At 35.1% G+C, this 17,569-nt stretch overlaps 1 protein-coding gene across 2 annotated transcripts in view; it reads left to right on the forward strand.

Annotated features, from left to right (window-relative positions):
* SENP6 (SUMO specific peptidase 6) overlaps positions 1-17,569 on the forward strand; it is a 132,433-nt gene that overhangs the window by 73,010 nt on the left and 41,854 nt on the right. For both annotated transcript variants that reach the window (XM_069598028.1, XM_069598027.1), the window contains 2 exons: positions 9,200-9,348; positions 13,957-14,344. In XM_069598028.1, the coding sequence (XP_069454129.1) occupies positions 9,200-9,348; positions 13,957-14,344 (537 nt within the window). The remainder of the gene's footprint in view (positions 1-9,199; positions 9,349-13,956; positions 14,345-17,569) is intronic.

Below are 17,569 nucleotides of genomic sequence, written 5' to 3' on the forward strand. Positions count from 1 at the left end.
TTAAATTTTTAATGTTTTGATATTATATATTATGATTAATAATTTAGCACATTTTGTGTATTTTATGTTATTTCCTTAGATCAAGTCCTTAGAAATAAAATTACATGGTCAAAAGTTGTGTACCTTTTAAAGACTTTCGATATGTTTCTGCCAAAATGCTTTCTATAAAGGGTATCAGCACCCAGCAGGCATGATCTATGTTTATTTTCTCATATGCTCCTCAGCAGTATTAGATCTTACCATTCTTTCAGGCTTTGCCAGACTGATTGGGAAGTACTATTTGTTTTTCCACATTTCCTTATTAATGACCAGGCATTTTATATGTTAAGTGGCCATTTGAGTTTCTTCTTTTATTCATGTCTGGCTGTTGGGTTCTTTGCCTATTGTGTTCTCTGTTTATCACACATATTCAGCATAGCCCAAAGTGATTTTTAAGGAGATTATAATGAGAATATGATATATGACTTTAATTTTATTTTATAATGAAAATCGGTCATAGTAACAGTGACATGATGGAGAAAACCATTTTTCTAATTTGTCTTTCTCTTTTAAAAGGTAATAAAAATAACTTAAAAGCAAATGAATAACCATAATACCATAATAAAGATAGCTGTTTGTATCCTAACTATCCTTGAGGTGTATATCTTCCAGCAGAGCTAAATTTTCAAACAAAAATAAAGGGCTATCCTTATCCTTGCCCCACCCAACCTCCAACTTCTATTATGAAAATTTTCAAACATACCAAAAAACTGACTTTTAAAAGTGAATTTACAGGTACCACATAGATTCTGTAATGAACACTACTTCATTATGTATTTGTATATCTAACCATTTTTTATAAATTCATCTACTTTTTCCAGTACATTTAAAATTATAAACACCAGTTTAGTTTTACTCCTAAACACTTCAGCAGACACTTGATTAGAGTTCAATATGTATTTGTTTTCTTTTGAAATAGAATTTACATATAATGAAATTTACAAGTCATAAATGTACAGCTGAATACATTTTGATAGGTATACACACCTTTGTAACCCAAGGCCCTGGGAACACATAGTGTAAATGATATCATCACTTCAGAATATTCCCTCGTGTTCCTACCAGTTACTTCTCATCACTGCCCCATCATAGGTAACCATTCTCACGTAAGTGGAGTAATACAGTGTACACACGTTTATGCACGTCTTCTTTTCACTCAGGATGAATTTTCGGCATTCACCAGTGTTGGTGCGTCAGCAGTTTGTTCTTCTCTAGTATTGTATTGTAGGGCTGTAACAGTTTATTTATCGATCTCCTATGATGGATACCTGAGTTGTTGCTAGGTTTGTCTGTTTGTTTGTTTTTTTTATGAGGAGAGCTACTCTAAACAGTCTTTTTATGGAGGACCATTCTTTTTTAAAGCGTAGATTCAACCACTTTTACTTGTCTCATAATAGCTTCCATATTTACCTTTTCTGCATACCTGGACATAGGGTGGTATATTAAAAAGACATTGAGCTAGAAAATCCACCAGGAAATACTCTAATCTTTTTCTTTTTTTAATCAAAGTATAGTTGATTTACAGTTTTAGTTTCTGGTGTACAGCAGAATGATTCAGTTATATGTATAGTATGCGTTGTTTTTCATATTCTTTTCCACTAGATTATTATTAATACAAGATATTGAATATAGTTCTCTGTGCTATACAGTAGGGCCTTATCTTGGCATTTGTCTATTTTATATATAGTAGTTTGTATCTGCTAATCCCTAACTCCTAATTATTTGTCTCACCCCTGTCCCCTTTGTTTCCTGTCTGTGAGTCTGTTTCTGGTATTTTTAATTGAGTTCATTTGTATCATACTTTAGATCCCACATATATTGATGTGTGATGTCATATGATAATCTGTCTGACTTACTTCATTTAGTATGATAACCTCTAGGTCCATCCATGTTGCTACAGATGGCATTCTTTCTTTCTTTTTTATGGTGGGGTGGTATTCCTGTCTGTCTGTCTGTTACACGTTCATCTGTTGATGGACATTTAGCTTGCATCCATGTCTTGACTATTCCAAACAGTGTTGCTCTGAACATTGGAGTGCATGTAATTTTTTTAAATTTGTCTTAATATAAGTTATTTATTTATTCTTATCCATAATATATATATTTTATTGAAGTAGAGTTGACTTACAATGTTTCAGGTGCAAAGCAAGGTGATTCAGTTATACATATACATATATATTACTTTTAAGATTATTTTCCATTATAGATTATTACAAGATACTGACTATAGTTACTTGTGCTATACAGTACACCTTTGATTTCTTGTTGCATACCTGTTTATTTTTTTAATTATAAATCTAGCATTCTTTTCATATTAAACAAATGGAATCAAAATATTGCAAGGTTTTTAGTTAGGCAAAAATTGGTAAGTTTTCTAAAATATATATATTATACATGCTATTTGTATGTATGTATACAAAAGCCTTTCTGCTACACTTGATAAGAAAGAATATCAAAGAAGAGATGGAGAAATTGGAAAATATAAAGTGAATGATATGAGAGCATTGAATATGAAATAGCAAAAAGGAAACCAGCTAGGTAAAAGTAAAATATCATAATATAGTCCAGTTGTTTTCAAACATGGCTGCTCGTTAGAAGCGTATCTGGAGCTTTGGAAAAAAATAAAACAGGCATTGGTATTTTTTTTTTAATTCAAAGATAATTCTCATATGCATCTGGGTTTTAAAAAGGAATGACAGGCTTTTCTATTAAATAGTAGCTTTGGGTATTAAGAATTCTGTTATTTTTCTGTTGATCAATCATGATACAGTGGTATTGAGTGAGTGAGAGAGTTTCGTAAGCACATTAGTAATAGATGTTTATCAGTTTTCACAAGAAATAGCCAGACAAAAAAATAAAAGATAATTAGGATTGCAAGTCATAATGGGAATGTGAGTAAACTAACATCAGAAAATAACGACATGCAGTTTGGGGGCTCCAGCAGAGTGACGTGCTAAGTGGAAGTGCATGCATGTGTTTGTTTTCATCCACACAGCCTGTCTGTGTCTTTTAATTGGTACATTTAATCCATTTAAGGTAATTATTGATTAAGGTAATTATGTATGATCCAACAAAGGTGGCACTAGTTGTAAAAACTCACCTGCCAATGCAGGAGATGCAAGAGTCATGGGTTTGATCCCTGGGTCAGGAAGATCCCCTGAGAAGAGCATGGCACCCCACTCCAGTGTTCTTGCCTGGAGAACCCCACGGACAGAGGAGCATGGTGGGCTACAGCCCATGGGGTCACAAAGAGTCTCCGACTCTGCCAACCCATGCCTCCACAGGAGACCCTTCAGCACTACCAGGGGGTTTTGGTTCAGTCTCCTGTGGGGTCACTGCTCTTTTTCTCTGGGTCTTGGTGTGGGCAAGGTTTTGTCTGTGCCCTCCAAGACTGGAGTCTCTGTTTCCTCCAGTCCTGTGGAAGTCCTGTAGTCAAATCCCACTGGCCTTCAAGCTCATACTCCCTGGGCATTCCCAGTCCTTTTCCAGATCCCTAGGCTGTGAAGCCTGATGTGGAGTTGAGAACCTTCACGATAGTGGGAGAACTTGTTTGGTATTATTGTTCCCCAGTTTGTACATCATCCACTGGCAGGTATGGGATTTGATTGTATCATGATTGCCCCCCTCCTACTGTCTCGCTGCAGCTTCTCCTTGGTCTTTGGATGTGGGGTACATTTTTTTGGTGGGTTCCAGTGTTCTCCTGCCATCTATGGGGTCGCACAGTCGGACACGACTGAAGTGACTTAGCAGCAGCAGCAGCGTTCTCCTGTCAGTGGTTGTTCAAAAGCTAGTTGTTATTTCGGTGTCCTTGCAGGAGGAGTACGTCCTACTCCATCGTCTTTAACCAGAAGCCTGCATGTGTCTTTTTGAACCGGAGTTTTGTCTGGATTGCTAGATCATATAGTAGTTATAGGTTTAGTTTTTTGAGGAACTCCATACTGTTCTCCATAGTGGCTGCACTAATTTATATTCCTGCTAACAGTGTAGGAGGGTTTTCTTTTCTCCACACCCTCTCCAACGTTTATTGTTGCTGGATGTTTTCATGATGGCCATTCTGACTGGTATAGGGTGATACCTCATTGTAGATTTTTTTTATTGTAAAGAATGTTTTATTTAAAATTTTTTAATTTTAAGAAACTTGCTTTGCAACATTATTGGTTTCTGCCATACAGCAACACGAATCAGCCGTGATTGTACACGTATCCCTTCCCTCCGGAGCCTCCCTCCGCTTGTCCCGTGCCGCCTCTCTAATCATCACAGAGCACCAGACTGGGCTCCCTGTGTTACAGAGCAGCTTCTCGCCAACCATCTGTTGTACATGTGATAGTGTATGTATGTCAGTGCTACTTTCTCCATTCATCCCACTGTGTCCACAAGTCCGTTCTCTTCATCTGCATCTCCATTCCTTCCCTGCTAATAGGTTCATCAATAGCAGTTTTCTAGATTCCATGTATCTGTGTTAAAATATATTTGGTTTTCTCTTTCTGACATATTTCACTCTGTATAACAGGCTCTAGTTTCATCTGCCTCACTGGAACTGACACATTTATTCTTTTTCAAGGCTGAGTAATATTCTGTTGTATATATGTATCACGTCTTCTTAATGCATTCTTGTGTGGATGGACATCTAGGTTGCTTCCATGTCCTGGCAGTTGTAAATAGTGTTGCAGTGAACATTGGGGTGCCTATGTCTTTTAGAATTACAGTTTTCTCAGGGTGTATGCCCAGTGGTGGGATTGCTGGGTCATATGGTAGGTTTATTCCTAGTTTGTTTGTTTTTTTAAAGCACTCTCCATGCTGTTCTTCATAATGGCTGTATCAGTTTACATTCCCACCAGTAGTGCAGAAGGGTTTCCTTTTCTCCACATCCTCTCCAGCATTTATTGCAGATTTTTTGATAGTGGTGATTCTGACTGGTGTGAGGTGATGGCTCATTGTAGCTTTTGATTTGCACTTCTCTAATAATCTCTAGTAATTAGTAATGTTGAGCATCTTTTCATGCACCTGTTGTCCCTTTGTATGTCTTCTTTGGAGAAATGTCTGTTTTCGTCTTTTGCCTATTTTTTGATTAGGTTGTTTGTTTTTCATGAGCTATTTATATATTTTGGGAAATTAAGCCCTTTTTGGTCACATCATCTGCAAATAATTTCTCCCAGTTCATAGATTGTCTTTGTTTGGCTGATGGTTTCTTTAGCTGTGCAAAAGCTTGTTAGTTGGATTAGGTCTCATTGGTTTATTTTTTATTTTTATTTTTTGCTTTTATTTCTGTTGCTTTGAGAGACTGACCTAAGAAAGCATTGGTGTGATGTATGGCAGAGAATGTGCTGCTTGTGTTTTCTTTTAGGAGTTTCATGGCGCCCCATCTTAATGTTGGTGTTTGTTTTGCGTGGTCTTGGATTAATACTCCAGTCACCTTCTCATCCCTGAAAGGTGGTGGGATTGGGGATAGGTTTTATCTTAAGTATCTCCCTGGAGTACTTTGAGGGTTTGGAAATACCTTTCATAGTCAGCTGCTAAAACTTTCATGAGCCTCTTGTTAGGGGTTTGCTGTTTTTTTATACTCATCAAGTTTTAAGTATTTAGCCATTTTATGTTTCTGGCTCTAATTTGAAGCTAGTTAATTTTCACATGAATTATCATAATCTTCTTAGCTGTGTTTACCTTAAGACAAAGCTTCATCTTAAAACTTCTAAGTATGTCGTTCTTTCTGTTTCTGTCTCTTTCTTTTGGTACCCTATAATCTTGATTGAGGGAGGGGTCAGATTTTAAAATTGTTTTCCTCTATTGTCTTTTTTGGGGGCCAAAATTTGTTTTCTTAAAAATTAATGAAAATCTTTGAAGTCATTTTGTAATAACAATGATACAGAAGTTTCCATATTACAGATAAAATCCAGCTGAAAAAGGATATACTAATATATAAGCTATTGTAAAATAAACTTTGGGGGGAACATATGAACATTAGGTGTTCAGTGTAAATGAACATCTTATATTTCCAGGTGAGGAAATTACTGATTGCTAGCACATTATTTAATTGGGCCCATGAAATGATTACAGGATTGGGCTTGTTAGGCCATAAATGAGGATTAAGTACAATATTGAAGGCAGTATTTTAAATGCCATCTTATAGTGTAAATCTTTAAGTTGGGAAAGCAGTTTCTTTTTTATCTAATTTGCCAAAATGAGTTTCTCCAGAATTAATTTTCTCAGAGTAATTAGTGAGCCAGTCGTAGTACTGGATTATTTAACATTAGCTCTTTTGGTACTTTGTATATTGGTTCTGGGTTTCTCTTCTGGTATGTGTGTGTGTATTTAGTTACCTGTTCTATATATAGTGGTGTATATTTGTCAAGAAGAAAAAGGAACCCTTCTACCTTGTTGGTGGGAATGTAAATTGGTACAGCCACTGTGGAGAACAGTATGGAGCTTCCCTAAAAGACCAAAAACAGAGCTCCCGTAAGATCTTACCTATCTCACTCCTGAGCGTATACCCAGAGAAAACCACAGTTTGAAAAGATCCCTGCACGCCAGTGTTCATTGAAGCACTGCCAGCACTAGCCAGAGCATTGTAATAGCCAGAGCAGCAATAGATAGAGCATTGTGATGGCAGTAGCCAGGAAGCATCCTGGATGCTCATCGACACAGGAGTGGATAAAGATGTGCATATATAACTGTTTTTCTCTATGATCAATAAAATTTTTCCTGTTTCTTTCAGGGCTTGGGCCACTCTTTTCTCCCTTGTTAATTATGTGGTAGAGAAAAATGTGACATAGACATGATGAGATAGCAGCAGTGGACAGAAGAGTGTGATTATATGATCTGGATTGAAATGATAATAGTTTTTAAAATGTCATTCTCTAAGTAGGGTCTGGCAGGAAAACAATACAGAGACATACTTGAGCAAAATGATTTGCAAAGATTTTGTAGGGATTACAGAGATTCCTAAAATATGTTTAAAAGGAAAAAGCTGTTTTGTATACATACAAAAATTTAATTAGTAAGACCAAAAAAAGTTGGAGGAGAAAAAAAGTCCCATGTTTTAAGATAGCTGTCTCTGTAAATTACATTATGCCAGTAATCGGTTGTGTATTCCAGATAACTGTATATTTTCTGAATTCCATATCTTGTCTGCCTCCTTTTTTTTTTTCTTTTCCTTAGTGCCACATTGTAGTTCTTTAATACTCATTTATTTGGAAACTTCTTTTTAGATCTGATCTAATCCATTTAAGCCATACCAATGTTAGCTTTCATAGGAATATAACTAACACCTGGATGCTCTGGCTGGAGCAGCTGCTCCGTAACCTAAGGTGTTCTTGGGAGCAGCTTTTCCTTCCTCTCCCTGGCTGAGTCCTGACATATCTAGATCTGTTACTAAAACCTGTGTCATATGATGTTTTGTAATGTGATTCATTAACCCAGTAAACTTGTTTTGAGCCCTTGCCTTGTGCAGTTTCTAAACACTGAGAAAACATGAGTAAAACATTGTTTCTACTTTTTCAGAGCCGACAGTATGATGGAGGAAACAGATCAGTGTAAATAATTAGCAGAGAATGAAATGAGTGCTAGTAGAAGTATGGATAAAGTGCTGTGGAAGCTCTGAGGATGTGCTTCATCATGCATAGTGTGGGCCAGAGGTAGCTTCTTCATGAAGAATAGTTTGAGTTTACTAGATAAATAGGGAGGACTTTGCTTGCAAAGAGAATGACATATATATGAGGGTGAGAAAGAAAATACCCTGAAGAAATGCACTTCTTTGAGGTATAGGGTTTTTGTTTCTCTTTAAAATTAAGACTGGAATATCAATACATACTTCACCTTGCCGAGATATGGGGTTTAGACTTTTTTCCTAAGCTACTGAAATTATTGAAAGATTTTCAGCATTAGGGAGAAGGAAATGCCAACCCACTCCAGCATTCTTGCTTGGAAAATCCCATAGAGAGAATCCTGGCAGGCTATAGTCTTTGGGGTCACAAAGAGTCTGACATGACTGCGTGACTAACACTTTAAACATTAGAATGATTAGATCATTTGAAAGAGCACTTCGGCAGTAGTGGAGAATGGTTTGAAGCAAACAAAATTGGAATGAGGGAGATCAATTTAGGCAGGAGTTAAGCATCTGAAATATAGTGGCAGTGGAATTGGAGAGGAAGGAATGAGTTTAAGACCCTTGACTGTAGTAGAATTCCCTTGACTGTGAGGAAGGACTCACTGGGACAAGTCAGTGATTACGTAGATTTCTAGCTTTGGTGTCCAGGAAAATAAATGTATTCTGACTGAGCAAATGCTGAGGAGGTAGAACTCTGTGATTGTACCAAGCAACAATAATTGCATGGGTTTCTTAAGACAGTTTTAGAGGATGTTAAAGATAGGAAAATGGAAATATTTAACATACTTGGGATTATGCAGGTAGAACACCTTTGTTTTAGATTTATTAACTTTTAATGCCTTTTCATTTTATTTTTATTTGGAGGATAATTGCTTTACAATGTGTTGGTTTCTGCCATACAACAACATGAATTAGTCATCAGCATAGGTTCATTAACTTTTGATTTAGATACATGTTCAGTTTTCTTTGCTGATGAAGTCAAATTGTAATGAATTTTAAATTGTTCTTTTTGAAATTTGTGAAATCATTTTAAAATTCTAATTATGAATTAATTAGAAATGAAAATGGTTGACTTTACATTGAAAAATAATGAAGAGAATTCTCTTTCATGTGTCTTGAATCTAAAAAGCCATTAAATTGAGAATTACTTTCCTTTATCGAAACAGTTGTACCCAACATTTGAATTCATATTTTTCTCATTACTGATCTAAGAACAATAATGTAGGAAAAAGAACCGTGTGCGTGACTCAGTGCAGAAGGTGCTCTGTTGCCTTAGCAGCACAGAGCAAGCTGAAGAGAGTATTGGTACACTTGATGGAAATGGTACTCGGTAGAGCAGGTGGAAAGTGATCCTGGTGAAGGACAGACAAGAGCAACCAGGAGATGGCTACTGGCTCTGGCCTAAAGTTCTATTTTTCTCTCTCGTACATATTGAAACATTAGTTTCTTTTAGCTAAAACATCATTTGACAATATGAGTTAGTATTTTTTTCATGGTGAAAAATGAGAAATTTATAAAGCTTAATTTTAGTACTTCCCCCTCCCTTTTTTTTTTTAGATCGTATAATGAAAAAAACAGAAGAGTCTGAATCACACCTGGAGTCTGAAATTAAAAGGAAAGTTGCACAGAAACGTCACAGTAGTACATATCAGTCTACCCCACCTTCTCCGTCTCCTGCTTCCAAAAAATGTTTAACTGATTTAGAGGTGGGTAGAGAAATTATTCTTTGCTGCTAATCAGTTGGTATTTTTATTAATACTATTTTTAGTACTTATTAAATTGTAGTGATCTTTTCAAATAGGACTGCGAGAGAACTAGAAAAGGTTACTTTGGCAAACTTTTCTGCCTTCATTAGATCATTTTTCAACTGTCACAAATCGAGAATATATATCTTTTTGAAAAGACGTATGAATACTTCCCTACACCATACTTCACATAATCGCTCTCAATCAGAATTTTTTTTAAATAAAATTCTCATGTATAACCAGAGTACAACTGTCAAAAATGTTTAATTAACATGGATCCAGAATGATCATCTAATGCACAAACTCCATTCACATTTTCTCTAACCCTGTCCTTTATGGAAACAGGATCCAGTTCAGGATCATGTTAGACTGAGTGGTGGTGATCTTCAGTCTTCTTTAATCTGGAATAATTCCCTGATGTTCCTTTGTCATTCGTAACCTTGATATTTGTAAGAAATATAGGCCACTTATTTTGTACCTCACGTTGAATTGGTCTGCAGGTTCTTCATGATGTCTGTATTTTTCAAGATTCCTCAGAGGTGATGCTATGATCTTATTGCATCATATCAGGAGGTATATAATGTTGATTTTGACATTATTGCTGATACTCACTTTTATCTTGTTTAAGATGTACTCTTCTAGATTTTTCCAGGTATTTTATTTTTAGTTTTTTTTTTCTCTTTTTATATTTATTTTATTTTTCATTTCATATATGATATACATGTTTCAATGCCATTCTTCCAAATCATCCCACCCTCTCCCTCTCCCACAGAGTCCAAAAGACACCAAAAGACTGTTCTATACATCTGTGTCTCTTTTGCTGTCTTGTTTTCCAGGTATTTTAGTAGGTGTTTTTAATGGGTATTTCTGTGTACTCAGTTACTCATTACATGTCTGACTCTGTGACTCTATGGACTGTAGCCTGCCAGGCTTCTCAGTCCATGGAATTTTCCAGGCAGAAATATTGGAGCAAGTTGCCATTTCCTACTCTTTCCGACCCAGGGATCTAACTTAAATCTCCTGCACTGGCAAGCAGATTCTTTACCACTGAGCCACCTGGGAGTTCCCTAGTGTTTCTATACTTACTTGTTAATAAGAATTTTTTCTTATCTCACATTTACCATAGTTTCTATTGTTATCAGCATGGAGACATAGATTCTTATTTTTCTCAGAAAGGTTATTCTCCACAGCTGAGCAATTTGAGCAGTTTGAGCAGTTTGATGCTCAAATTGCCCTAGATTTGGCCCATGGAAAGTTCTTCAAGCTGGCTGTTTTCTTTTTGACGTATCCCCATCATTATTTGAGTACCTGCTTTCTGGTATAACCAGGTGGTCTAGATTTCTTTGTATTTCTCTGTATCAGCTCTGTAGTCATGCATTTCTCCAAGGAATCATTGTTTGTATAAGTGAAAGGAAGATATTTGGGCAATAGTTGTGCTTGTTGCTACTGGGTGTCAAACTTGTAGGCCCTCTCAGCAGAGTGAACTAGGAATATTTGTGTATATATGTGTTACTATTTAGTATATATTAAAAGTCATGAGTGTACATTAATAACTCCAATTCTAGTCCAACACCACAGTGTTTATTTTAGCCTTTTGTGCTTTGCATGCTTTTGTAACTCCCTTCTCTGACTGAGAAACCTCTCTGCCATTATCTCCAGTGTATTTGCTCAGTTGAGTTTTCTGTGACCAGTCTTCTGGCACACAAGCCTAAGGTTGGCTTGGGCTCTGCTGTTATCACCCACACTGCTTAGCCCTTTGCTGGACCCCTGGAAAGGAGGGGAAAAGAAGAAAGCTGCTTCCCACACACACACCATCCTTCCTTCCTTAGGCATGCCCGCTAAAAGCCTCAGAATTTTTTTTTAACTTTGAAAATATATTTTCTTTCTTTTTACTCTTTACTTCTGTGCCGCTTATTCTTTTCTTAGTGGAGATAAAGAATAGATTGTAGCCATTGTCTGTGTAATTTTAAATTTTTTAACAAGATAAGTGGTTTTTCTTTCCATGTACAGTCTGTGAAATTTCACATTACATACTGCTTGTAAGAAAATGAAGTCTTTGGTATTTAATGAGATTATAACAGGTTCGGAATATTTAACAAAACATGAAATTGTCTCAGTGGTGTCTCATCAAAGACATGCTTATTCTTATTAAGTATACAGATTATTATTAATGTGTATAGACTGGCAGATAATATGTGATGAGATCTGGATTTAAAGTGTTCCATTGACCAAAGAGGGGGGAAATGACACTTTAATTAATCTTTGTTTTCTGAAGGAATTTATATTTAACATAAAACTGTTATGAAAATTTGCTACTTTACTAAAAATAATTGAATAATGTTGAGATTCTAGTTTTTTGATCACTAGGTTGATAAAATTCTTAATCTCTAGTTTTTATCGTGAACAGCGTAATACCATGTTTTGTTAAGCTGATCTGCATTTTGTTCCTAATTGCTGCAAACAGTCCTAAGATACCTGTTTCTTAGCCTGTGGATGGCATATGATAATAGCTTATGATCTAGTTCCTTCTATATTTTAATATTAAAATTTTTAATAGTAGGGAAGTGCTTTTTCTGTTTCAATATCAATTTTATAAAAGCAAATATGTGAAAGTATTGTTTTTCCATAGGGTTCTTTTTATTGAAATGTACCCTTTATTATAGACACTAAAGCATTGGAGCCAGTCTGAACCCAGCTTGATGATATCCTTGATTCTTCTTAGTAAAAGACAGAATTAGCTTACATAGAGCTGACTTCCACTGTGACAAATGAGGGTCCAGTTTTCACGTAAATGGATGTGTTTAAAACCTAGCTAGATGTGGAGATCTATGCTCATCATGAAAATGAGGGGGGTTTAGATTTCTTTTTTTAAAGAGGTTTAGATATTTCATCATCGGGTAGTATGTAGGTAGGGACTGCTCCTTTGTATCTAATTACATATGCATTCAGAATAGCATAATTGAATTCTTTATGTCTTGGCAGAGGGGCAAAAAAAAAGTACAATCTACATATGCCAAGCTGAAGTTCTACCTATTAAGTTTAATTTTGCCCTGGTTGGTTTTCATTCCGTTGTGTTATCTGGGTAACAAATTCCATCCCTTTTTGTTGTCTGGGGTAGACCCTCGAGTAGGTAACCTGGTATCTTAGAACAGCTTTGTCATGGTCAGTTGGGCAAAGTTAGCAATTTCTCTGTCAGTTTTTTTCATCTTTACAGCAAACAGGTAAGTCTAGAGTAGTGGTCTTTATAGGCCTTTTTTGTTTGTGTACATATTTTTGAGTCATAAATTTACCTAAAGTAAAAATGCATAGAACTTAAGCATTCAGTTTGGTGGATTTTTAAATGTAATTCTATATATTTAATCATATATAATTACCACCTATCTGTTGGTCCTGCAACTACTTGATGTCTTCTGTCACCTATAAGAATTTTAAATGACTATATTATCCTCTTATGTATTCTTAAGTTGACATTTAGCATTTTTCATCCTGAATTTAAAAGGTCACACAGGATGTAATAGTTGACACAGTAAAAAGGAGTTACCTTTTAAAATAGAATGTTTAGATCAGTCTCCTCATATATGGATCTGGGGACATCCAAATTAATAATATACACTTGTTAATAGTATATAATTATTAAAGCCATATATTTTATACAAAGTTTGATGTAAAAGCAAAATTATTGGAGGTGCATCTTTTAATTACAGACTATTTTTCTCAATTATTTTATATGTCCATGGATGAATATTATGTTACATATTGAAACTGGATTCAGCATCTATTCATGTTTTCCTTCTTATAGATGTAAGTGCTGAAGAACCTTGTTCGCACAAATAGGTACATGAGTATGGAAAGAGCTTTGTTACAGTAATGTCACCAAATACCTTGAACTCCTTCTACATTATAGGCTTCAAAATCATATGATACTCTACTGTCAAAAAAGCTTTTTTAATGGTATCATAATTGTAAGAGGCCTAGATTGGGCCTTCCTTGAACTATTTTTGTAGCGCTGATAATTTAGAAATAAATTACCTTGTAAAAGATTGTCTTAACCAGAACTTAGAATCAATTCATTTTTCCAGCATGTAACATTATCTTTCTGTTTGGTTTGGTGGTTTTTATACCCTAGGGCCATGTACCATTTTAATATTTCAAATGGAAGTTGGATTTAGCATTCTTTTTTTTTTTTTTTAAAGTATGAGAACATTTGTGGCAGGTGATACTTTGACATAAGCATAATCAGACCAGTTTTTGGAAGGGTTATATGTATGACTTGAACATCTAAATATTGATTTACCTTAAGATTATTTATGCCCTGTATGCCTTAGAAAATCTTTATGTAGCCCTTGAGGAATATACATACTCTGATTTGAAGACTACTGGACTAGATGGTTTCGAAAATTCCTTCCAGTGTTGTGATGCTAAATCCCAAGTAACATTCAGGATTTTGTGGTAGCCATAGTGATGGTGATGAGAAACAGGAGATTAATTTTGAGATTATTGTTGTTGTTCCATGATGTTGAAATAAAATGCCAGTCTTTTTTTTTTCCTTTCTTTCTTTTGGATTTTAAGGTTTCTAAACACTGTGGATTTTGTCCAAAATGTGGGAAAGAAAAAGAAAATCAGACCAAATGCCAAAGTTGTGGTATTCATTTTTCTAAGGATTTGCAGAGAAACTGCAGACAAACTGTAACCTTGAATGACTCTGCTGGATTATCATTAAGAACATCAACTCACCAGAATTCTGGAGGACAGAAGTCACAAAACACGATATTACCAGCCAAGAAGTTTTATGGCAACAGTGTGGGAAAGATTCCAATTGATATTATTGTGAGTTGTGATGAGAGTGGACAGAATTATTTACATACTAATGGAAAAGTCATTCTGTCTAGGGCAAAAGTAGCCAAAATCACAAACCTGAAAGAAAGGAAAACAAGCCTGTCAGACCTAAATGATCCAAGTAAGTATTTTACTCTCTTTAGTATTGCTTATATGGGTCTAATATTTTTCACATATATTTTTAATGTGAGCATGAGCATATTTCTGAAGTGTAGTTTTAAAAGGTTTTTTGTATCATTATATGACATGCTTTTGGGGTAGATTATTAAAACTGCCTATGTAATTGAAAAATAATAACTGACTTAGACTTTGTCCTTACCGTATCCATTTTAAGTAGTTTTTTAAAAAAAGAGCATAGATCTTGGCCCTAGTCTTAGGTCAGTTGCCAGTTAGGACCAACTTTCTAACTTTGACCCAGTTACTTTAATCTCACAGATCTCTAAGTGGATATATTTCCTGCCTGATAGTGTTATTGAGGGAGTAAATTTAAAAATAACATGAAGTGCCTAGCATAGCTCAGTAAAGCATTTGACAAAAGAAAGGACTCTGAAAATTCACTCCCTTACTACTGTTGTTCCTCCTCTAAATCCTTTTCCTGTCTTTAGTCACATGTACATATGTGTATGTATATGAAATACAGTCCTTTTTGTAATAAATAGCATAAGATTGGAAACAGTCATAGACTGATTAAATAAACTTTAGTGTAGGTAGCTGGAAAGGGGGGGAAACTTAATATTGTATAGAATGATTTTTAAGCTATTTTATCAAATGAATTAAAGCAAGGTGCAGATCAGAGTTTATAGTATGCTACTCTTTATTTGTGATGGGTAGGAGAATTTATATACCTTGTTGGTGGCTTGAATGCACAGAATTATCTCAAATTAATTTAAATTAAAATAATATTGTGGCTGTACATCCTTAATGTTTAAATAAAACTCCAGAGAAGTCCTAACTGGATTCAGTAGTTTTATTAATAATAATATTGCTGTTTTTAAATACATATTGATAAAAACAAGCCAGCAATTATATTACTGTCTCCAGAAACCAGATGTTCAGTATTGGAGAAAAGGAATACAAAACCAAAATCAAAGAAGTAAAAATAACTAACTTTGAATTTGAATTGAAGATAATACTGGAACTTATTATATATCAATATTTTCTATTGAATAGAAAGTATCTCTTAGCTTTACCCATGAAATATGCCTGGAAACAGTAAGCAAACCTTGTATAAAAACAACTTTAGTTCCCATATCCCATATCTGTGTTTCTAATACCATTTACCACTAAAAATAATCAGAGCTCTTCAGAGAAATGGCTGACTCTAGGTCTGGAACACAAATGTGTGAGATAAATCTCAATCACTGAGTTGTATCAGGAAGCGTGGAAACAGTCACAAATAGCTAAGGTCATGTCAGAAGCACACAGCTAAAATGAAAAGGCTTCACTCCGTAACCAAGACTGAATCTGCTTGGGCCACAAAAGGAACCATAGCTACTATGTATTGAAATATGTTAAATATATCACAGTTAGTTCATAATGATACCCGCCTACTCTCTCACAGAGAGAAAAGCTCCACCTTATAAAAGGGATAAAATCAAGAAGTTTTTCAACCTCAAAAATGTATCAAGTCCTATTTTAATTCAAAGTAAGAAACCTTAACCTTTACCAGTATATTAGCTTATTTTCCGAAAGAGCTTGATTTATAAAGGAATTTCTGTATAATAGCTGTCAAGCCAACACTCTGTTATGATGTTATGAGGATGTCTATATTGAATATGAATATTTTATGACACATTTTCGTGTTATACCAATGCAATATTAAATATGTTAATATCATTTGAATATTTCCTAATGGTTGGGTTGTTATGTAAAATTTTACCATAAGATATAAGTAGAACTCTAAAACTTAATAGGCAATTACTGGGTATTATTCTGAGCCAGACTTCCATGCTGGAAACTCAGCTTGCTGAGATTTCCAGGATGAGGGGAACTGAAAGTTAGTAAGACTGAGTTAGTAAGTAAAAAAAACAAAGTGAATCTATGTGGTTTTGAGGTGCCTTAAGCAGTTTACTATGAATTAAAACCATAAAGCCTAATTTTGTTTCCCTCCCCTCCAGAAAAATTAAAAACCATGTTTCTCAGTAATGTATATAGAAAAAAATTTTCTGTTTTAAGATATTTATTACATGCTTATTGGTCCTGCTTATAAAAGTTTATATACTAACCAGTTTAGTTTGGTTTTTACAATCCTGTGAGGTAGTTACTAATGCAACACTCTTCTATAAATGAGGCAATCTATGCTTAAGGCTTCTCATTGTTATGTACATATAGGCTGTTGGAGTTTAGATTTTTTTTTAATGATTTTTGTGGTTTCAAAGTCTCTTTTGTTTACTTTATCATTCTTAAATTTGTGTTCCTATTAAAATGATTTATTATTATGAAGCTTTTGTTCTGTCCTTGGTGGTCCAATAATAAAATGTACAGTGTCTCAAGTAGTGATAAGTTCTGTGTAGAAAAGTGAAGCAGTTCTGGGAAATAGAGAGTGACAAGTGTCACAGTGAAGAAGCTTGCAGTTTTAGATCATAGAATTTTAGATAGGTAGGTGGAAAAGTTACTTGATAAAGACATTTTGAACACTGCCTAGAATGAGGTGAGAAAGAAGATAGCCTGATTTCTGTGGGAACAAGTTTGCAATGTAAATGCAAAGACCAGTATTAGTCTGCTTAGCTTGCCATAACAGAATAACACAGACTGAGTGGGCTTAAATTTATTGTCTTACAGTTCTGGATGCTGGAAGTCCAAGATTAAGGTGCCATCAGGATTGGTGTCAGGTGGAGGCCTCTCTTCCAGGCTTGCAGACAGCCACCTTCTTAATGTGTCTTTACATGCCCTTCCTTTTGTGCTCACAGAGAGGGAGAGAGATCTCTGGCATGTCTTTTTCCTGTGACACCAGTCCTATCAGATGAGGCTTCACCTTTAAGACCATGTAACCTTTATTATCTCTCTATATGCCCTGTTTCCACATATAGCCACTTTGGGGATTAGGGCTTCAGTATGTGGATTTAAAAGGGACAGAATTTAGTTCAAAGCAGACTCTGATGCAGAATCTTAGGTATATACTTCTATAGACTATATTCCATGTTTTGTAGAGAATTAAAGCAGTTATAAGAACAGCTCTTGTAACTATTATCGTCTTTGCATACTTTCTCCCTATTTGCTTTGTAATTATGGTGACATTGAGTACAACCCTCATTTACCTTAACTTAATAAAACAAGAACTGTGTAGTACAGTTCTATCTGTTGCAGCATTGGAGCTTTAAAATAAGTTTCTGATAGAGCAAGATGT

Source organism: Ovis canadensis, chromosome 8, assembly GCF_042477335.2.
Source record: "Ovis canadensis isolate MfBH-ARS-UI-01 breed Bighorn chromosome 8, ARS-UI_OviCan_v2, whole genome shotgun sequence".
Taxonomy (NCBI): Eukaryota; Metazoa; Chordata; class Mammalia; order Artiodactyla; family Bovidae; genus Ovis; species Ovis canadensis.